A 23,000-nucleotide genomic window follows, 5' to 3' on the forward strand; every position below is an offset into this window, starting at 1 on the left:
CTCTCCCCTCACTGAGAGCTGCCTCAGTCAAAGCCCCTATAGAGAGAGAGGCCTGCGTCTCACCAGTGGCATAGCCTCTAAACTAGAACAACACAAAGGCCAGCAGGAGCACACAGCAGCCCCTCTCAGGAAATTGGCCTTGTTTTGACTGTATGCTGCCGTGCTAAGAATAAAACCAGGGCAGGCCACTGTTAGTTCAGACATACAATATTCTCCCTGATGTGCCATGCTTTTAAGTCAGCCATATTTTCGGCTTCTGAGATGAAAGAGGATTTACATATCAATTACCAGACAACAAACTCTCTATATTTCCAAGTCCTATTTAGACCAGAAGCCTGTTTTCTTTTTTAAGTTGAGATGTTTTAGCAAAGCAAACTCCAAATCATAAAGATACATATGGATCTTGGATATAAAACAGAGGAAAATCTGGTGGAACTGGGAGGGACCAGCATTTTCTTTAAAAGCAACATGTAAAATGTTACTGTGCACAGCTGTGGACTGGCTGAAGGGGTATTCAAGCAACTGGCAAAAAAGTAGATCCTGCTGAATACCCATATGTTTAAAATGTCAACCCAGGACAAGTGAGAACAGGTGCTGGAACCCAGCCTGGACGCTCAGAGTTATTGAATACTTCTCCTTGTTGTAACATCAAGACTTTTCTGTCTGGCCCAGTGCCTTTCTGTTTAACTGTCTCTGTTTCTGGTCATGGACACCTCTTCTTACGATGGAAAAAAGTAATCAGTTGGTCTCATCCTCTCTTTCTCACCAGAGGAAAATCAGCAAATCAAGGTAACGTTTTCAACAGGTCATTTGAGTGGATTTGGTTTCCTTTCAACAAATAGAGCCCCTAGCTTGAGGGCAAGGAGAGGACAATCAGAGAGAGAGAGAGAGAAAGAGAGAGAGAGAGAGAGAGGGTGATACTATCCCATAAATCTGTTACCAATTATGGCAGCTTTGCATTTCTTCCTGATATCTGACAGCATAGGTTGAGCACTGAGCACACTTTATCACCATCTTGAGTTTACATAACACTGAAACATTGGCAATTATTGGCAACTATTTGGAGATTTTCAACAATTATCTGAATTTCAAAGCGATGACAAATCAGATCAGAGTGAGGTTATGTCAGAAGGTGTGTCTGATTACCACCTGATGCTCAGTGTGATTCATAATTCATTTACACTTAAACGTTTACTTTTAAAAAACAAATTGTGGAAGCATTGTAAGGAAATCAAGAGAAGAACACATCAGGAGTATTTCAAACAAGATTAGGCGAGCTTAGTCTAGCCTGTGGGGACCACTGGATGCCCATGTGCGTAATTACTTCTTTTTGTCCAAAAATGTACTTTGATTTTGATAAGGGAAAAAGAAAATTGACCGTTTCTCAAAGGGAAATTAAGGATTGATACAAAAAATTTGAACAAGCAGCTAACATTGCCCCATATAACAGTATTAGCTAACCAGCCATCCTTGAACATTCATTTATTTATTCACTCATCTTCAGTAAGTGCTTTATTCTGCTCAGGTTCATGGTGGATCTCGAGCCTATCCCAGGAACCCTGGATGTAGGGCTGGAATACACCCTGGATAGGACACCAGTCTATCGCAGCGCATCATACACACACACACACACACACACACACACACACACACACACATTGACACCTATGGGTAATTTAGCATATCCAATCCACATAACAGTATGCTTTTGGAACATGGGAGGAAACCAGAGAACCCAGAGGAACCCCTTGCAAAACTCCACACAGACAGTAACCTGAGTTCAGGATTGAACCAGAGAAACCGTGAAGTTTCTGTGATAACTGTTGCACCATCTTGCTGCCCCATCTGTAAATATTGAGCCCCGAGCAAAGCAAAACTGGTAGTTTTAGAGGAAATTCTCATTCCTAGATCTTGTCCATGTGCATAAATAACTATTTATGTTTAAATGATTAGTGGGGTAACAGTAGTCCCTCTTTATGATAACCAAATTATAAATCATTGCCGTCAGTGCTAACATGTCCACTTTACCTTATGTGATTGTTGGCATCATTGCAAACAAATTGTTGCTACTGATGGTCCCTAAAATAGCAGATCTTACATTGTGTGTCCTTAATAGAAGTTATAGTCTTCCCTCTTTGACATATTTCATTCAGACAGTAAATGAGTCTGTCTTTTGGAACGAGACACTAAGATAAACAAATCATTGGATGGTTCCTTTTGTGCAGTTGCTGTTGATGAGCTTCATGATTATATAACAGATATTTTAGAAAGTTGGCACACGCTTATCTCTCAGTGTTCTTAGATATGCGTTAATTGCGATCCGCTCTATCTTGGCCAATATTTGCTCATCTGCCATTGAACTGGCCAGTGTTTGAATCATTGAATCTTTCGGTGACCCATTCTTCCCACCCTCAATCCCACACTCCTCCACAGAAATGTTTACCAGTCTTTCTCACTCCGTTGTTATTTTTGTTTGTATCTGCCTGTTGCATATTTTCTAGTGAACCTAGTTGGTTCTATTCCCTAAAATATAAACAAATTTGTAATTTAACAGTGACATAAAGCAGTTACTGTAAATGAGTGAATGAATGTGGTAAATGTGTCACAATGCATCCAATTCACTCTCATGTTAATCACCATGGCGCTTCTTTGATCTCACTCCCACCTGCATGAGAGTAAAAAAAAAAAAAAAAACACTCCTAGACTTTCTTTGTTGGGTCCCATGGGATCCCATTCCCAATGCATGCATCTCAAGCTTCATGATCAGGCTACGCATTTGGGAAAGATGTGCAATTTTTAAAGACTATTCCAGCATATGATACATGAAACTGCCTGCGAGTTGTTTTTTAGAAACTCATAAAACTGCTATGAAAGTATATTGGCTTTTTTACATAATATATACAAATTCTCAGGATATCAGTTAAATAATTAGCTGAACATTAATTAGCCCAGCAAAAAGATTTGAAAGATTCACATAGGCAACATTAACATGTTTAGCTGTAATGTATTTGTTTAAATCAGTGGGAAAGCCAGTGTGAAGGGATGGAGTAGAACTTTTACAGATCTGTTTCGTTGGCCAGTGGCAATAATGGCACCAGGACAAAAAAGTGTCAGAGTTCCACTGCTCCCATCCTAGACACAACACCAAGACACTTAAATGAGGAACTTATCTAGCATACGCTATGGACATTGGGAAGAGATAAATGGACCTCTGGTTTATTATATGTTTGTTGGCCTGAGTACATCAGACCATATGGAATGAAACGCTACATTAAATTCATCCTGTATGTGCTTCATCCATCAATAGTTGTCACCATGCTCAACTTGCTTCCAGCATAAAGGACTGTTCATATGGCTTAGATTGTCCAAAGAACTATATATTATCTGTGCAGTAAGTGTTTATTAGTTTATCTAACATTGGAATAAATGCAACATTTTTGTCCAAAATGTATTCATATTTTGTGAGATAGCTTTAAGAATACTAGGATACACATTTATGTTTATTCCTTTATATATTTTTTTTATATAAAAATATATATATATATATATATATATTTTTTTTTTCGGAGGGGGAGGGTTATATATGGTGTTATTGAAAGCAACTGAATCTAAGAATTTTGCACTGTTCTATTATGTATACTGGAGATTACTCATTTAAATAGAAGTGATATTTAAATAGAAGAGATAATCTTGGGATTACTTCCTTGAAAAACAAGGACTCATAACTAAAAGCTAAGATGTCTATAGCTGTCTTTCCCTCATTCCCTCCATCCCATGGATGAAGATCAGTTTGATCTTAAGCATGGTGTTATATAGTGCTATTGCCATGAGAGCACTGAGTTTAAAGCAGGGAACAAAAGAGTGATCTAATCACAGCAGCGTAATAGGGCATGTTACATAACATAAATTCCTGCACTCTGAGCCCTTTCAATGGCTCTTTTCATAGTGCACAGAGCCAGACATGGCCTCACCCTACTGCCAGCCATATTTACACATATCATGTTTAAACATGTTTACACTTGAGACAACCTATTGTAAAGCCTTTGATAAAGTGTTCACATAGTTTACAACACTTGTAAACAAGACAGAAGAGTTGAGTTGACTTTTCATCTATTTCATTGTATACTTTTGACTCCATTGTACATAACTGCCAAGCACTCACTCACAAGTTCATGATAAAAAGTATTGTGTCGAAATGAAATGATTTGAGACAGGCATGGTGGCACAGTGGGTAGCGTTGTCGCCTCAGGGCTCCAGGGTCCCCGATCGCCGTCTCTGTCCATGTGAAGTATTGCATGTTCTCCCCGTGTCCATGTAGGTTTCCTTTGGGTTCACCAGTTTCCTCTCACCTCCCAAACACATGTAAGTGGACTGTGTGCATGGTGCTCTGGGAAGGACTTGCGTCCCATCCAGGGTGTATTCCCACCTAGAGTGTGTTCTGGGATAGACTCTGGATCTGCCGTGGCCTTGTCCAGGACACTGATGAATAAATGAATTAATAAATTCATGTTATAGGGAATTCAGGAGATCATGTAGTCCAATATCTTCAATCCAAGAGTATATAGAATGAGGCTGAGGCCATGTCCATTAATATGTTACCATTACAAGTCTTTCTGAGATACGGCCTTCTGTCCACAATGAAACGTCATTTCATTTTCGATCAAAGAAAACGCATCTTACTGAAAACATTATCCAGCTTCAGATACAATTTGCCATGGATTGGATTAAATGGACATGTTTAAAAATGCTGATGTCTAACACATCTAAAGCAGAGGGCAGTTAAATTAGCTCCTGCCAGTTCTGCATGCAGTGTGTACACTGCTGTACATTCAACCTCTGCATGCTCAGTGCTGTTACCTTCCGAGTCTGTCGTCACTTAAAATTTTTTGTCTTTATTATGTTTGTTTGTATGTATGTGTATGTCTGTTTTGATTTTTTACATAGTTTGCATTTGTCTTGGCATTCAATGTGGACAGCAAAGAAAGAATTTCATTGTACAGGGAAACTTGGTTTTCCTCACTGTGCACATGACAATAAACGCTTTGAATCTTGAATCTTAACTTATTCCTCTCTCTTGGCATGCATTACATAAAACATGTAGCATTTCTATAGGTAGCATTCACATTTTACTTCTGCTTATACAGAATAGCTGTTTTCCTATCATCTCCGTGTTTTACTGTGGATGAAAAACATTTTAGATACAATGCTAAATCACCAATAAGGATGAAACAATGACTGTGAAAATGACATTTTCGAATGGTATCCATATTACTGTGGACACGGCCTGAGTGTATGATCGTTAGTATCTTATTGATGTTGAGATATTCAGAACTGAAGACTATGTGAGTCCCGATGAAGCCAAGATGGCGAAGAACACTGCAGAAGAATGAATGAATGAATGAATGAATAAATAAATAAATAAATAAATAAATAAATAAAATTGGATTCAATGCTCATTTGTGCCAACTGCTCTCCCTAGGTTTGAATAATAACAGGATCATTCTGTTTCTCTTTTAATGACAACTAACAGGCAATTTACCAGCCAGATAGTGAAGTTCCCCTCCAAGCTTCCTTCTAAAATAAATTCAGATTTATGGAAAAAAAAAATTCTCAGATCCACTCCTGCTCTGTAATACAGGAACAGTCATATTTCAGAGAAAAACTATAAATGAAGGTGAAATTCTCAGCTGCACCTAACAAGTGTTAAAAACCGACATAGTGACTCCTGTACTTGTCAGCGTATCTGCCTGGGAATAGGACAGCTCAAAGATTTGTGCAAATACAAAGTTGTGTGCAAATATTTCACAGGTAGCAAATTTATTACAAGTTGTCTGCTGTTACAAAGACTGAACATTGTCCTGTTCAAAAGTGTTTTTCTCTGAACTGCAACCAAATCTTTTGATGTTTTCTCATCCTCCACTTTCACTATCATCTCCATTCATTCTCTTCTGTCAGATATTGCTCCTGGGAGAGCAGCTTCATTGGAAACACCTGTGTGAGAACGCTTTGTACATACATACTTTTATTCCCAATTTCCTTTCTGACATTTCAAGAGAAAGATTAACATCTAATTCCTAAATGTGATGTATGAATTCAGTTCATTTATGATCCGTAAACAGTGTATAAACAGAGATTATATAATTAGTTATTTATGAAGTTAAGCTATAACCACTGTATATATGTGCCATTAATATTTATATACAGTTCTAGTAGTTATCAGGTTGCTCAGTCTTGCTTGAGAAAGTGTATTCATTTGTGCCTCAATACATATTTGAATTATATGTTATTACTATGTAGGATAATAAAGCAATACTGGTATTGGTCACAGCGCTTACACAAACACCATATCCAACGTCATTCACTTGCTGTTTAGATGTTCACATGTTGTTTTGATCCCTTTCTGACAAACCACCCTCTGAGGGCTAACGCAGCTATGTGTGTGCAAGTGTGTAATCGTAGCGAGAAAGAAGGAGCAGTGATCTGAAGGACATGGATCTTAGCCAGCACATATCTTACATGCTCCACATCATAAGGACGCAAGAAGCCATGGCCCCACAGCCTCTCCCATCTGCCATGAGGCTCCAAACTCTTCATGCAAGCCCAAATCCTGCCACCACCCCTAGTTTACCACTAGCCCTGGTCACTATACAGCCTAATTACACTTTTCCACACTCAGTTCTTGTATGTTATAATGAGAGATTTCTGACTTTTGCTGTAATGCCGGAAGCCATATATTTCTCTTAGTGGCTAAGCCATTTCCTGCTCAAAGATGACTACTATGCAAGAGAACTGCAGGCCTGTCTTTACGCATAATTGGAGATTTCCTCCAGCTGTCACATTCAGGTAAACACCTTGCCCTTTTTCCCAATTACCTCCCTTCCATGTGTCTCTTGAGATATTTTATAGTTTGCATGAGCTCTGCATTCATGCTGTCAGTTTAAACTATTAAAGTCTAGAAGACAGCATTTCCAGAACGCGAAAAGCCGATGAACTCAATCCAAGAGTTACATTCATCATGCTCATGTCTGCATTTGGGTTTGTGCGGAGTCGTGGTGTAAAACCTGTCAGGAGTTGCTAATGCGCTATTATATGATAAGGATCAGCACTGATCCAAAGCCCTTCCTCTGCTTTCATCAGCAAACAGGCAGTATGTGAGTAATGGTGGGTTATTCAGGATGAGCCGACTGAGTCATGAGCCTTCGCCAAGCTCAGGCTGGCCTGACCACAATTAGCATGCCGATGTAGTTCACCTCCATCAATCACAACTAAACTCTATAAGAAACTATATGTCTGCTCAATATCATTGCTGTGTTTGAGTTCATGAATAGTATTAGCACTCATAATTGAGGACTGGGCCAAAGAAAGTGTTACACTCTTAATATTTATCTTCCCATCTACAAGCAGCTATTGCACTTGTCCTGAGCAATCGCACTGACTCACTTGGGAGTGGAACAAGAGCCAAGACGTCACCTCTCCTCCTAATTAAACTTCAGCCATAGTCTATTGACATGTCCAGTTCTTGATTAAATAATCACCTAAACACTATAAGCCTCTGTGATTGAGTCGTAATCCAGAGTGAGATGGAGATGTGGTCAGCATTAGCCTCCCAGGCTTGATGAGCTCATTGTTTCAGTCTCACAGGCTCAGCCTGACACAGAGTTTTTTTTTTTTTTTTTTTTTTTTAACTACGGCGGCGTATTCCCTTATTCTCCTCCTGTCACTGAGTTCACCCTTGTGTTCATCCTGTGAGCCGAGCGCACACCCTTTGACCCAGTGACAGGTACAAGTGGGAGTTTGGTGAGGAAAAAGGAAGCACCCAGAGCTGCACATACATCTCACTGATGTGCCCTCTTCGTTGCTACCTGTCTTCTCTCTCACATGCACACACACTTACACATACCCCTGGGAGGAAGATAAATCTCTCCCAGGAAGGAGTAAAATGTCGTCTCAGGAAGTAGTTGTGAGCTGGATTGCACCCAGACTCTATTCAGGAAGGAACTAAGGGCAATGGGTTCGTTTGAGTATGAATTATACAACATACCATAATAACAGCTATGTGAAAGACACGACTGTTTACATAAACGAGTTCTCAGATTTATTGATCAATCATCTATGCTTGCGTGTTGAGACAATTCCCAGCAAATCCGAGTGCTAATCCTTGTCTAGGTACCTCTGTAAACTCACACACAGCTGCAGGAGATATAATTAAAATGCAGGTCCTAATTTCCATTCAAGTCGATTATTGCTTTGACTGCTCACCGTTATATTGTGGCCAGTGGCATAGCCTCAGGAGATGGATGGATGGGATTGGGGTGGACCATCAGTTGATTTTTTGGGAAATGAGTTTGGAGGTCCTCATCCATCACATCTTACAGGGAAGTTTTGACAGCCAGAGGTCAGCTCAGTGTGGCAAGAGTGAACAAGATGGATGTTATTAATTTGGGTAATGAAGAGTTAACTATCTTGGGGAAAGCGTCTCTCCACGTCGAAGAAAGTCTTATTTAATTCGTCTCATCTAATGGAAGACACCAGAACGCAAGACGTGATTGACAACAGGCCCCCAGACGTAATTCCCCGCAGACGCTCCGCTTAAGTTCCATCCCTTGTTAATCTCAGCTATAATGAATCGCAAAACTAAGGTTAAACTGCCAGTGTGAATTCATTATCGCTAATAGATTAGTTCATAAGATAATTTACAGTGGGTTTTTCATTAGCGCTAAATGTCTTTGATTTAACATGGATTTCTTTGGCCTTTCTAGCCCATCAATTTTGGCCGCAGTGGTCATTGTCTCACTCAGTGTGACCTCTTCACTTTATTACTTGGCTGAAGAATGAATATGGCCAGTGCCTGATGACCTGAATGATTACTCTGTTTTTCAGCACAAGTACAGGACTCCATTTACCTGCTCTCTGAGAATAATGGGCAAGGAATGTTATCTGTCAAATTTATCCTTGACCCAGTGCATTCTAATGACAGAATTTATAGCAGCCCTAAGATAACACTCTTTGCTGATCAGTAAGGTAGCGAGTGCACACTTAATACTCTGACAACAAAAGACTTCAATATAGAGGAGAATGGAAATTAGCATTTTAATATAACGGCTTTATATGAATATTCGGGCTGTGTTTAGAGACTGTTTGATATCGCTTTCTGATTATATGAATGGTAAATTTTACATGCAATTACCTCAGTACATCTCACATCAACTGTCATTTTCTAGAGCGGAAATATGTGGAGTTCAAACATAGTGCTTACATATACAGTGTAATATGACCTTACTATAAAAAGATTCTGTCTGCCATTCATTCTGTACCCATGTAGAACCGTATAATACTACTGTAAGTTGACGATAGAACGATTACTATGTTTAGACCTTGACTTTGAACAATGTTGCATGTTATGTGAATAAAGTAGATGATTCATTTTATTTTTTGAAATGGCCTACAACCATTTCACTCATTGCAATCAATCTAATTATATTTGCTTGGCCAATAGTGAAAATGACAAATTAAAGAACATAGTTTTTAGTTTATTTTATTTATAGGTTAAAGACAAAAAGGATTTTTCTTAAAAAACAAAAAAGGAATATTCTTTTTTTAAAAAAAATAAATGCCACAGTGTTGTGTGTTGTTAATTTGTGATTTTATAATTTCAGAAATATTTGATATTAGAATTGATATTTATATGTTATTAACAATTTTCTGTAAAATGAGCAGCCTTCGGACAAAATTAAGAAGCATTTTTTATTTTTTTGACCCTTTTGTATTTTTTTAAATGACCACAGTGGTTAATCCACATATGAAATATAATGTGATTGTTGTTCTTAATATTCTTTCATATGCCTCAGATGTACACATAAAAGCATGCAATATTTTCAGGTCAGTCACTTCATTATATAAATTTGTTTTTCGGTGTACCTGAGAGGGACGATGTAATTACACGTGGTATAATTAAACTCGCACATTAAAGGCATCAGCTTGGATCAAATTTCCCAAAGTGACAAACAACTAATCGAGTGGTGCTGAAACTAATTATCAGAAGTTGTTGTTAAATGCCTATTACCATAGACCACAGTGATGATTTGTAAGCCTTAATGGAGTTTGAATCTTCATAGGAATATGGAATGTCCATGTGATGGCCAGGAACTCTGTTCTCTTAAACATCTCTCTTTGCAAACTCTCACGTTCCAGTATGTGAAAAGAGGTCTGGAGGTGAACTGAATGAAAATGTGCATATTTATTCTGCACAGATGTTTATTGGTATGTTTTGCCCCCCTTTAAACAGCCTTCTCAGCTCCAGTGAAACGCCTCGCGGGTCATTACTCTATTAAGCAGAGCTGTGGCCACATTGAACAAATTTACTGTGAAAACATGCTCACTTTTAAACAATTTCCTCCATCCAGGCTCTGAATGATCAAACATGGTAAAGCAGATCTCTTTTTTCCCTCATTAAAAAGGCAACTGCTCTACAAAAAGTCTCATGTGTTTCCATTTGTGGAGGAAGAAGCTACAGAAGAAAGATCTGTCTTTTTTTATCTGCTCAACAGTCATTTTTTATTGAGATTATCACTAGAGTAGGAAGATGTAAGAGTATATTGGGAACTACATTTTTCTTGTGTGTCCCTTTTTTACTTTAATTTTTAGAGATGGGCTTACTTTTAAGTGTGAAAGCATGATTTTTTTATTTTTTTTTTTTATGTTATTACATGTACCAAAAGTTCTTGACATAACTGAGATTAGGTATTTAATTAACTCCTTAAATTAGTTATTTGGTTATCTCTCTTAATGATCACCCTACATTTTTTTAATCCAGATTTATAATATAGGATTACTGTAACATTTGAACATTTTATGTCAGTAACTTACATATACTGTAATGTAAGTGACTAAAAACCAAAGGAATATTCCTTGCACTGACTTAGCAGTCTAGTGGGAAGTGTTGTATTGTTATAGGGTGTTGTGACATGGTGTAAGTGTTGTGTTGTTATAGGGTGGTGTGATACAGCCTGACACAAAGCAGCCTGATTTATACTTGACACATGATTTTGCTTGAATGTGCAAAAGCAGTGGCAACATGAGCAGCATTGTTCGCGCCCTCTCTGTTTATCTTATGTACTACATCTGAAAGATTTAAAAGTGACATTCATTAGATGACACATCAGAGCCAAAACATCCCAGTTGAAAGTTTCCAAAGTTTACAAGTCGAAATTGTAAAATGTTTAGCTATTTTATGTACAGCGATGTTAAACAGACTGACGAGCTCTGTCTCTCTTAGAACTTCCCGCTGTCATCATGAACTACACTAGTGCAGTGTATCACCATAGTGAAAAGAACTAATATAGCACCTATTAATTTAAACATGGCTTGTCTGAATGTGACTCCCAGTAAAATTTCAAAATATTTCCAAATGATTTCTTATACCAATTTGTAAAATAATTAAATGAAACAAAAGAGTCAGTTGTGAGATTCTCTCACGACCCCATTTGTAAATCAAGCAAACCCATGTGGGGTTATGACCCCTAGTTTGGGAATCCCTGTATTAATACATTCAGTGAGTATTATGAATTATCTGAACTACTGTCAAACTCATAGAATAGGTATGTATTTACAAAAGTGAAGAATGTATATCTGGACCTACTGACTGAGTTTAAGGTCAAATCAGGTACACTAGGGGTTAAATCAAGGTAGTGTAGGCATTGTTAAAACATCTATATATATATATCCACTATGTATACTTCATGATGACTGAAGAAAACTAGAATGAAAGAAATCAAGAAAATTCAAAGAAATGGCAATGAAAAGTTTTGAGAAAAGAAAACCAGTGATTCCACGATTCTGGTGCCAAATATACCAGTGAACCAATGATATTACATTAACTTAACTCTTACTCTAACCTTAACCCAAATATGTGTGTAAAGTAAAGGTAAATTATATTTTCAGCATGGTTAAATAGTCCTTCATAACAACTTATGTGCATGTTTCAGATAAACATAGAGCCTCAATAAAATACCACTGATTTTGATTGAATTTGCTCATTCTCTGCTAAAAACCTGTTCCCCATTTATGAGCAAAATGCAGCCATTATCAGCAAAGAAACCTTATAAAAAATTGGTTGTTACCTGAAATAACATGTTACCATATTTTTTAAATGGTAACATGTTCATATTTTCTTAAATTAAATATTGAATTCCCTTATAGGTTAAATGAAACAAATTATAAAAAACAAATCATATTTTTAAGAGTTACAAATGATAAATGGCACCTCAATCATGGAATCACCCAAATATACGTTTGTTCTTTTGTATTTTTGGTAATCTAGCCATTCATTTGTAAATCATTAAAGCTGTTAACCGCAGGATTTAAAACACGTCTGTAGTGCTGCCTGAGGTAGCGCAGTAGTGCTTGTCGTGCAGAGCTCATAAACTAGTAAAGCTTTAGAATACAGGGCATGCCTGAAAGTGTGACTAAGCGCACCCGCAGCTGCTGCATGAAACTTCTTCACGTGTCCTGTTTTGACTTGGTAGAGATACGCTGCTTTCTTTTCCCCCACCACAGACTGTTTCGTTCTTGATGAAGTTGATTAACCATAAACTGAGAAGTTTATGTCCATGCACTAGGCTGTGCAAGGTAACTGTGAAAGTGACTCAAAGGTTTTAGCTTTTCTCTCTCACATACCTCGTAGGCACACAAAAATCAGCAGAACGCTCGCTCATTCTCAATGCTTTAGTGTGTGTTAGAGGAAGTTAACCCATAGCCATGCAATCCATCAACATTGTCCCAGTCTCTCTAGACTAAACACACTCTCATTACTCAGGTCCTTGGGCCCCGAGGGCAAGCTCAATGCATGTTTATTGGCCCAAGACAGAGTACACACAAACACTCAGAAAGTAGCTGTACAATGAATTAAAATTTTCCTAAATGCCACAGCAAAATTGAGGTGAACTGAGAGATGTAGCAAAATGATAATGGGTGAATGTCACTGTGGGAGATTTTAAGCTCAGAGGAGCAGCGTGACAACAGCCCATGTTTCACCTTCGTGGGTGAACGAGTGACCGGCACCCTGAACAGAAGTCTCAGCATGTGTTTTCTCAATGAATTCCAGGAGCTGGAAGGCGGTTTCACAGCTGTTGCTGCTTCAATTCCTGTGATTCTTTTTGCTTTCATTTTTTCCACCACTTTGCTGTGGTGGCTTTGGCTTTCTCACTAAATTGGTCATTTAGGTTTCCAGCCACGAAAGAGGCTTGGTAAAGAGTGCTCTGCCCTGGGGGTTGGAGGAGAGCTGCCCAGCTTTGGTCTGGATTGAGGGCTGCTTAATGGCATTTTAGAGAAGTGTCAGCCATCAGCTGGCTCATGCATGGCAAGATTCCTGTGTCGAGACACTGCTAAGCAGAGGTGCATTTGGATTGGCTGGAAAATATGAAGCAACAACGTTCTCTTCCCTTCATCCTAACTCTCATTTGAACTCCTGGTGTCCTGGTGTAACACTTGGGACAATATTAACCTGAAGGAAAACAGTGTCAATGCCATCTGAGCAAAACACAGCAAAGAAGTATCACTATACAGAGAAATTGAATGATGGAATCTTAATAAACTAAATATTTTCTGCCTAATCCAAGGGAACTGTTCCTATTTTTAATTTCAAATCATAGACAGAGCTACTCAGAATGATGTCATTGCAGAACCCATTACTATCTTATAGTGTCTTCTAAAAGTTCTCTGTGTTATTAGATGTAGCGTTATTTGTAGTGTGACAGATGGTGTTTGGGAGAGAGATTTCAGGCTCTATATGATATTTGCCCACATTAAAAAGCTAGCATTATTCATTCCACACATACCACTTTATCTTCTTAAAGAATATTAGCCACACCGTTCAGATAACAGTGCACATCATGATGAACATTTCACCTATTGCATAGTTACAGAGTATTTGAATACGGATGGGCGATTCATGCCATTAGCATTAAAAACATCCTTTAAAACGGGAAAGGCTTTGTCCTGTGAGGATAGAACGTTCAGGAGTGTGCAACGTGAGTGAGAACTTCATTTGCGTCTGTATGTGCCCCCAAAACAACTCCCTTTCCCCCTTTTGTTGACCCATCAGATAGCATGCAGAGTAGACCCACCTGTCTCGAAGCTATGTGGAGGAGATGAATTGTGTTTGCAGGATCAGATAGCCCCCAGTTCGCCTTTGTATTGATCCTTGCTTCACTGCTCCTGTGAAGGAAAAGCAGTTGCTTTGGGGAGATTTAGATAAGCAAACAAAGATTTTATTCCGCATGTGAATTGCATTTTAATGATAAGCGTAGCTCTGCATGGTTTAAGGGCTGTCTTTCGATTAAGTGAGAAGGAATTCATTTCAATACATATTTTAACATGCGTCCAGTTTATTAATTGTGTTCTGAAAAGGTTGTTGTGCCTTTACATCATCCCTAATTATTTTCCTGGTCGTGAGGCAGGACAAGTGAGAAATTACCCCAAAACTTATGATTGGATGCAAAGACAAAAGCCCACCAGTATTAGTGTCTTATCTGTTTACAGACTCACACATTCTTTGCACGTGTGTTCGTGTATATGTGGGTCTGTGTATCAGGCGTGGGGCAGAGGGCGTCTCAGATTTCTCTGCGCAGAGGGACCCTCCCTTTTCTGTATGACTCCCACCTCTGCAGCAGCTGACACTCACACCTCATTCACAGCCCTTAACGAGCCATGCTAATGAGCAGCACATCATTAAGCCACTCTTATTCAGCCCTGTGTGTGTGTGTGTGTGTGTGTGTGTGTGTGTGTTTGTGTGTGTGTGTGTGTGTGTGTGTGTGTGTGTGTGTGTGTGCATGATGATGCAACCCAGACTAAATTGCAGCAAGACTGCACATACAACCAGAACCCCCAACTCCCCCCAAACACACACACACACACACACACACACTTGTCCTCTCTTTCTTCCCGCAAGGGACAGAGACAGGCTTCTTGCTCTCTCCACTGTAATAGGTGAGTTCTGGATAAAAGGTTGTTATTTTTATCGCTCTGTAGAAATGACTGTGGCAGTTGTAAAAGGTATGGACAGTTTAATATAAAAACAAGCGAGCACACATAGGGGTTTAAGAGCTCTATGACATGGCTGTTACATACTTACAAAGTCCAGGCCAAATCAGGATTATGGTATAAATTGGTTTGAAAGCATATCAATAATCAGCATACCTGATCCCAATCCAAGCCCAAGCTACAGAGAAGAATAAAAAAAAACACAGGTCTCAAACAGGGGCAACTAATAGCAGCACTAGCAGGGGCTAGTGATTGCCCTCTAGGGGACAAAATCAAACCTCACACAGTTTGAGCAAATGCATCATTTCCAATAGCATCCCTGAACTACGAAGTGGGAATAGACACACAGTCTTAGAGCCAAGTGCTGGCTCTAGATACAACAAACTAAACACACACACAGTATCAACAGTGTTGTTTTCCTTCGTTATTTAAAAAAAAAAAAACAATGTTTATTTATAATCTATTACTGAGAATAGTGATCCAGGCAAGACATCTGAGCAGTTAGTCACTTGGCATAGATTATTCCTTTGGAGATGTGGAGAACCTTTATTCTTTTGTTGTTGTAGTTGATTTTAGTGTTCCTGTGCTTACAATTTATACTAAACACTAAACCTCAGTGTAAGCAGAGAAGATTGTTTAGTTCATGGTTGATAGCTTTGTTACCAATGAAGGAAAATGTAAAATGCAACCATACAAGAACCAGCAGCAAGCATGTCAGATTTAGGCTACATATTGTCATATAAATCACGTGGCCAAAGGAAAACCCACTTCAAAGTCAAACATTATTTATTGAACTATGTTCTCTAATATTCAGTCAATTCATGCAGAACAGCTAAAGCAACACGCGTGCTTGTGCACACAGGAACAGTGTCCAAGCGCCACCTTCAGTATCCTACTGAAGTGTAAGGGAAAAAAAAACCTGAACAGGGTGGGGGAGGGGCAGAAAATTGCTTCCATCCACATTCATAGATTTCAGTTCTGTGCTACTCTTGAACATATATAACTGGATTTTGAAAAAATTTTGTTTGCTTAACATCTATACCTAAGATTTATAATATGTCCTGATATGCGCATCTTGGACAACGTGACTGCATGTAGGGTTGCCAGATTGAATCAACCTTTTTCATCTCAATCACTAATCAATTTATAGCTAGCTATATAAACCAAACAAACTCAACACAAATGTTTTATGTTTTAATAACATAAATGAGGAAAAATCAACAAGAGTCCACGTTGTATCTAACACAGTTCAGGGCTTTTTTTTTTTTTTTTTTTTTCTAGGCTGGTTTAAATAGAGATAGCACGCTCAGTAATGTGGGTGTGCAATCTGGTAACCCTGCGCTCGGCAGTGGCCAGGCGTCAGCGGGGAGCGCCAAAAGGGTTAAGGAGACGCAGAGGGTGCGAGGGGCGGAGCCGAGGGGCTGTGATTGGAGCGCTCGTCGTGACATCATGCCCAGGAAAAAAGCAAAAAACTAGTTAAGAAGGAGGTTTGTAACTCTGGGAAGAGTGGATGAGCGTGCGTTAAGGCAGCGAGCAGACGCGCACAGGTGAAATATACAGCACAGAGACTCTGTCAGTGGGAGAGACGAGGTGCTGCGAGGGGGAAAACAGAAGCATGGTACAGCAGACAGAGAACTGCGAGACGGAGAGTTTGTCCAGAGAGGCGACCGACTCCGACGAGAGCGAGTTTATGGCGTGCAGCCCGGTGCCCGGCTCTGAGATGAACCCGGACTGGTGCCGGACAGCCACCGGCCACATCAAGCGGCCCATGAACGCCTTTATGGTATGGTCCAAAATCGAGCGGCGAAAGATCATGGAGCAGTCGCCGGACATGCACAACGCTGAGATCTCCAAGCGCCTGGGCAAACGCTGGAAAATGCTGAAGGACAGCGAGAAGATCCCGTTCATCCGCGAAGCCGAGCGGTTGCGCTTGAAGCACATGGCAGACTACCCTGACTACAAGTACCGTCCGAAGAAAAAACCAAAGCTGGACAATAACTCGTCCAAATCGGCGCTGTCTCCTGAGAAGTGTGCAAAGATGCCGAAAAGCGGCGGTGCCTCCAACAAGAAGTGTCCCAAACTGAAAACGAGTAAGTCTGGAAGCAAGTACGCGGATGACTACGCGTACAAGAGTGCCAAAGTGGCGAAAATCGTGAAGAGTGACTTCACGGATGATGACGACGACGACGACTACGAGTACGAGGAGGAGAGGACGCGGGCGCGCTTGAACGACCTGGACGATGAGGAGCAGACTCGCGCGTACGGCGCGGCTAAAGTCCCCGCCAGTCCCACGCTGAGCGCCGGCGCAGACCCGGAGACCGCCAGCATGTACGAGGACGCGACGCGGAGCTCAGCGCCACACGGCGCGCGCCTCTACTACAACTTCAAGAACATCACCAAGCAGAGCGCGCCGTGCGCCTCCTCCTCCTCCTCCTCTTCCTCCTCATCCTCCTCCTCATCCTCATCCCCAGCCTCGGCGCGCTCCGTGTCCACATCGTCCAGCTCGAGCGAGGACTCGGATGACCTGCTGTTCGATTTTAGCCTCAATTTAGCGGCGGCGTCGCAGGGCTCCGAGTCGGGCGGCCTCGCTTCAAATCTCTCCCTCTCCCTAGTGGATAAGGACTTGGACTCGTTCAGTGAAGGCAGCCTCGGCTCGCACTTTGAGTTCCCTGACTACTGCACACCCGAGCTGAGCGAAATGATCGCCGGCGACTGGCTCGAGAAAAACTTTTCCGATCTGGTGTTTACGTACTAAATCAGTAATAACGGCTGAAGGATTGAAAAAAATGATGAATTTCACGTGTCATGTACACGCTTGTTTGTTGTGATCCTCCATCACCTTGTGGTGTTTGCCTGCTTAGCAGTTTGGGGGAGAAGAGAGAAAGGTTGGAGGAGTAGATGCGTATGAAGAATGGTACTGTAGCAAAGAGAGAGAGAGAGAGAGAGAGAGAGAGAGAGAGAAAGGGAAGAAAGCGTAAATGAAAACAGACTTTTTTCTGGCAGCATGACAGGGTTTTAAGGATTTTTTTCTGTAGGTCTACAAATATATCGATCGACTACAGTTGGGCCGCAGTGGGGAAAAAAATCTGAGAACTTCTATGCATCTTTAACCCTCTTTATAACTGCAGGGAGATGAACTCATTAAGACTGTGGACTGACTCGAAGCGAATCTGTGAACTTTTTTTCACCGTTCATTCAGGACGCCAACTTCAAAAAAAAACCCAACAAAAAACAAACAAAAACACACGGTCGTTTCTGTTCTTTTGAAAGGTCTTCTTTTTCCGTTTTTCTACCCGATTCTCGTTTACTTACCGGTGTGAACCTTAAAGCAGCCTATTTTCATCCTCTGCGGAGTCGCAGGTGGCGGAGGACCCGTTTTGATACATAAACAGACCTCATGTTTTTAAAAGAAAGCAAACTATTTTCAGGCGTATTTTTGTACAGTGCAAAAAAAAAAAAGGGAATGTTCTTTACCGCGCGCTCAGTGAGTTTCAGGCACTTCTTTAACACATCAGTTTGTCTGAGCATGCAAAAGCGAGTCCCAGATCAACTCCGACTCGACTCAGCAATGCCTTGTGATTTGAAGCTTTTTTTTTTTTTTTTTTTTTTTTTTTTTGTACAGTTGTAGATCAGATTCGTCCAGTATTTGTAGAACATAATGGCATTTGTGTGTGTGAGGGAGCCAGAGAGGGAGAGAGAGAGAGAAAGAGAGAGAGAAGTACCTCCATGCTGGTACTAGTTTCCAGATTGTATATGTACTGTAAAATAGTAAAAGTTAGGAGTTTATGTATATCATACTCGTGATATGTGGATGGGTCCCAAATCGCAGGTGTGAAACTGGATTTTTTTTATTATTATTATTATTTCTTACGGCACATACTGTTTCCCCTTCATTTTTTTTTTTTTTTTTGTTTGTTTGTGCAATATATTTACTTGTAAATGCAGACCATCTACATTTTTATTGTAGCAAAGGGTGGCCAGGCAGACATGTGGGCTATGAACAATATGATCTGTCACCATGCTGAAGTCTGTCTTTACAGTGATAAGGAAAGTAATCAGCTGGAACTGATGGAAAAGAAATTGAAAATGACCACATGATATGATGCATTACTGTGGAGAAAAAAAAATAAAATCAGTATCCCGCTAAAAAACCTTTGATTTACTACAAGAAATCTATAGAATATGACCCTGTTTAAAAAAGAATAAAATTTGGCAGGTATTGATTGTAGGTGAGCTGGCTGAAAAAATGTCAAGTAAGCAAAAAAAAAAGTACATTCCATGTCCTTGTTTCATATGATGGAACGTTTTATGTTCATCGTAAGACTGCCTTCTTTTTTAACGCAACCATAGACCTGTATTTTTTGGTTTCTTGCACTTAAGCAGATTTTGTTTATTTGATGTGGGTCTTACATGAAGTCTGTTTTGAATATGTGTTCGGGAATGTGAAAACCAAGAGAAGTGGTGACACATTGAGCAGCAGTTGCCTCACATTCCAAGTGTGAATCTCTTTGACTCATGTTTTAATAAATAAATATCTACACCATAAACCATGCTTCTAGTTTCTTAATAAGGATATCAGCTAGAGGAAGTGGTGGGGGATTGTGTGTGTGTGTTGAAGAGAAATATTACTTGAATACTCTTTGACAGGTTTTTCAAAACACATCAGGCAAATTTTGTGTAACCTGACATAACCTGACATGACATAAAAAATACAACATAAACATAACTGACATGCCAAATAACCAGTAATGTGAGTCTGGAAGCTACCCCATGTTTGATGTATGTAATTTTGAATAGTTTACAAGCACTTTTTCAGAAACATTATCTCATCTGTCTCTTTTGAGTTAAGCTCACATTGCTTGCGTTGCCACTAAGGCAAGACTGCGGCTCCTTTAAGAAATCAAATTTTGCGCTGTTTGAAAGCTGTGCACTGTGATTGGTGGACTCTGGTGGTCTGTTAGAGTGAAGAGTAGAGGCACAGCGTGGGTGCCCCACAAAGTCTACTTCCCCAACACACACACACACACACACACACACACACACACACACAGACATGCACACATCTCACACACTCAGTAGGCTTACTTTGACTAATGACACTCAACTGTTCTGTTCTGGACACTATTTTCTGGCTTAAGAAAAACGTCTATCTATCTATCTATGTATCTATCTATCTATCTATCCTTATTGTGATAGCAATAATTTAGATACGTCATATGGTTAAGATTAGCTATGCATGTGTCCATTCCCTGAGAGTAAAAGAGAAAGACAATCCCTTTTTGTGTGTCAGACAGCGGTCACTGAGAGAACACACGTGCATGACGTCATCTGTCTGTATTAACACACAATATATTTCACATGCATGGATGTGCAATATATGTTTGCCTTAGTCATTTAGTCAGTATGAGAATCTGTAATAAAACATTTATCTAGCTATTACTTTACTTGACCTGCTGGTCAAAATTACTAATGGATTCAGGAGGCTATTCCCTACAGAATGTGTGCATTGATTTTGTGCTCCTCTGAAAAATCTGCTCAGGGCTAATGCCGCTGCAACGTGGCAAAATGAAATTAGTGACCCGTTGCAGTTCCTCCCCGTTTCCTCTTTTAAATAAATCGAAATTCAAAATGCTCGGGTGACTCTGAGCAAGATAGTATCTATGCCAAATGCAGTAGGGGAAACAGGGGTGGCAAAGGAAATGTAATTTCTCATCATTCATAAAAAAAAAAAAAAAAAAAAAAAGCAGGATGTCTCGGCCAAATGTCGTATGTGACATCTACATAAAGCACTCTGTCAGCGAGCTGACAGCACCGAAGAATTTCAGATCTGCAGGTTGTTTGAAATGAGAACAAATCTTAGCTTAAGGGAAAGCATGAAATTTATCATCTATGCAATATTCTTTAGCCTCGTGTAGCAGTAGTCAATCATTTTAATCTTTAGTAATTTTGCAGATCCTGTTGCAGTCTGAATGGTATCAAGATTCTCGAACTAACCCATACTGTTTCAGAGGCACTGCTTCTGTCTGTAGGGGAAAAAAAAGGTCAACAGAATCTACACTACTGTATCAAAAGGCAGATGATTCTCCCCTGCCTCGAGACCTCGCTGCAAATCACAACCAACTGAAGGGAAGCAAAACGGTTAGATTCTGAATAATTGACAGCAGTGGGCCTCCGTACACTTTCGAATGCATTCACTGAACAATGATTACACACCTCCTGCGTAGACCTAGTGTGTTTCTGTCATTTGTGGACTATTCTTGGCATTTCATGCCAATCAACAGTTCATTGAGAATTATATTTGTTTTTGTTATGCATGCTTTGAGAATGCGAAAGGTCCAGTGGGCTTCTTCTTCTTCTTCTTCTTCTTCTTCTTCTTTTTATTTTTACAGAAAGTCACAGAATTACTGAGATAGTAATGTCTTGTGGGACTTTAGTAATCAGTGGAAGCTCGTTGGCATGCAACTGGTACATTTCATATTTACTCATTACTACTCATTGAAATTTTCTGCTATTTTCTTGCTATTATCTGTATTTGCTGTGTATGTGTAATTTTTTGATATAGGCAGTGTTTACCAAATGAGTTATCCAAAGATTTTCATTCTTAGCAGAATTACTTGTCAATAAGTCTTTATTTCAAAAGATTATGTACATACTGTGCTGTAGCCTGGGATTGTAATTTCCTGCTGTGTGACCAAGCAGCACATTGGGCATATTTGTGTGTGAATGTGTGTGGAAAAATATTTTTATGTCTTGGTGGGGACCAAATGTCCCCACAAGGATAGGAATATCTGACAGTTTTAACCTTGTGAGGACATTTGATTTGTCCCCATGAGGAAATCTGTAAAACTTTCTTAAAATAAACAATAATTGAATATTTTAACATAAAAGAGCCAGAAGTTTTCTTATTGGTTACTGGGGTTAAGGTTAGAGTTAGTCAGTGGAAGTTCTTCACAAGGATAGTAAGACAAATGTGTGTGAGTGTGTGGTAATCTGCGTATTTTTATGTTTATCCATACGCATGCCAGTTTTTCCTAGTAAAACATTTCCCTCCTAACTTCCCCTTAGTGTTTTTGCCCGAGCCCCAGGCTGTGCTCCATGTTAATGGTTTTGCATGTGTTGGCCTTTCGACAGACGCTTGAGAGATTGTCTGCTCCATCTGGCCTGCTGATATTCGCCATGCCCTCGCGGGGCCTTCCCCTGCCCCAACACCTCTCCACATGGAGGGATGTGCATTCGATATCAACCACGAGCACGACAGGTAGGAAATTGACAGACTCTGGTTGAAAGCTGTCACTCACTACAGGCAAACCCTCTAACTTTCCAAGCCTGGTAGATTCTCAGAATTCATTTGGTAAATCATTTTAAATGAAAAAAAGAGAGAACTGCAAACACTTTGAGCAGATGTTTCATTTGCTCCACAGGGCAGGAGGTGTTTTTTTCTCTCTAGAAGAGTGACCAATATGTGCAACACATTGTCAAAAAGCGAAACACAGCAGAAATATTATAGAAATGATACTCTGTTTCTCTTGGATGCTTCACACAGAAAATCTTGATGCAATTTAAGGTAATGTAATACAATTCAGAGGAAAATAATTAGTATTTCCTGTATTTATGGCTGCTTTCATAATTCTGTTTAAATCTGGCTATTTTTGGCAAAATTACATGACAACTTTGTGTGGAATGAATCTTAGTACACAATTGCAGGAATAGTTGCATAGAACATTAATTTACTGTTAAAAAAAAAGTGTGCCTACAGAAAGCAAAATGCTAGATCAAGTGCTTTTATTCATTGAGTTTTTGATGTATGGTCTCCATAAAATTCACACAGTGCCTAGGTTATTGGGGTTTATTGGTCTGGAGCTGAAAATACACATTGAATGTTTTACCGAGAACAATATTAGTGCTCAGTACTCCCTTGTTTTCTTTATCTACTAGGTGCAGTCTGTTTGGACTGCTGCCCA

At 39.8% G+C, this 23,000-nt stretch overlaps 1 protein-coding gene and 1 long non-coding RNA gene across 2 annotated transcripts; both read left to right on the forward strand.

Moving 5' to 3' along the window:
* The first annotated feature begins 518 nt into the window (after positions 1-518).
* LOC113539009 (uncharacterized) lies at positions 519-22,706 on the forward strand. The gene is made up of 3 exons (XR_004579019.2): positions 519-789; positions 22,171-22,297; positions 22,461-22,706. It is a non-coding gene; the product is annotated as an uncharacterized LOC113539009 (long non-coding RNA).
* On the forward strand, positions 16,511-19,586 carry sox11a (SRY-box transcription factor 11a). The gene has a single exon (XM_026933757.3). The coding sequence runs from the start codon at positions 16,655-16,657 to the stop codon at positions 17,792-17,794; it is 1,140 nt and encodes a 379-aa protein (XP_026789558.3). The 5' UTR covers positions 16,511-16,654; the 3' UTR covers positions 17,795-19,586.
* Positions 22,707-23,000: the final 294 nt, after the last annotated feature.

This window comes from Pangasianodon hypophthalmus, chromosome 10, assembly GCF_027358585.1.
Source record: "Pangasianodon hypophthalmus isolate fPanHyp1 chromosome 10, fPanHyp1.pri, whole genome shotgun sequence".
Taxonomy (NCBI): domain Eukaryota; kingdom Metazoa; phylum Chordata; class Actinopteri; order Siluriformes; family Pangasiidae; genus Pangasianodon; species Pangasianodon hypophthalmus.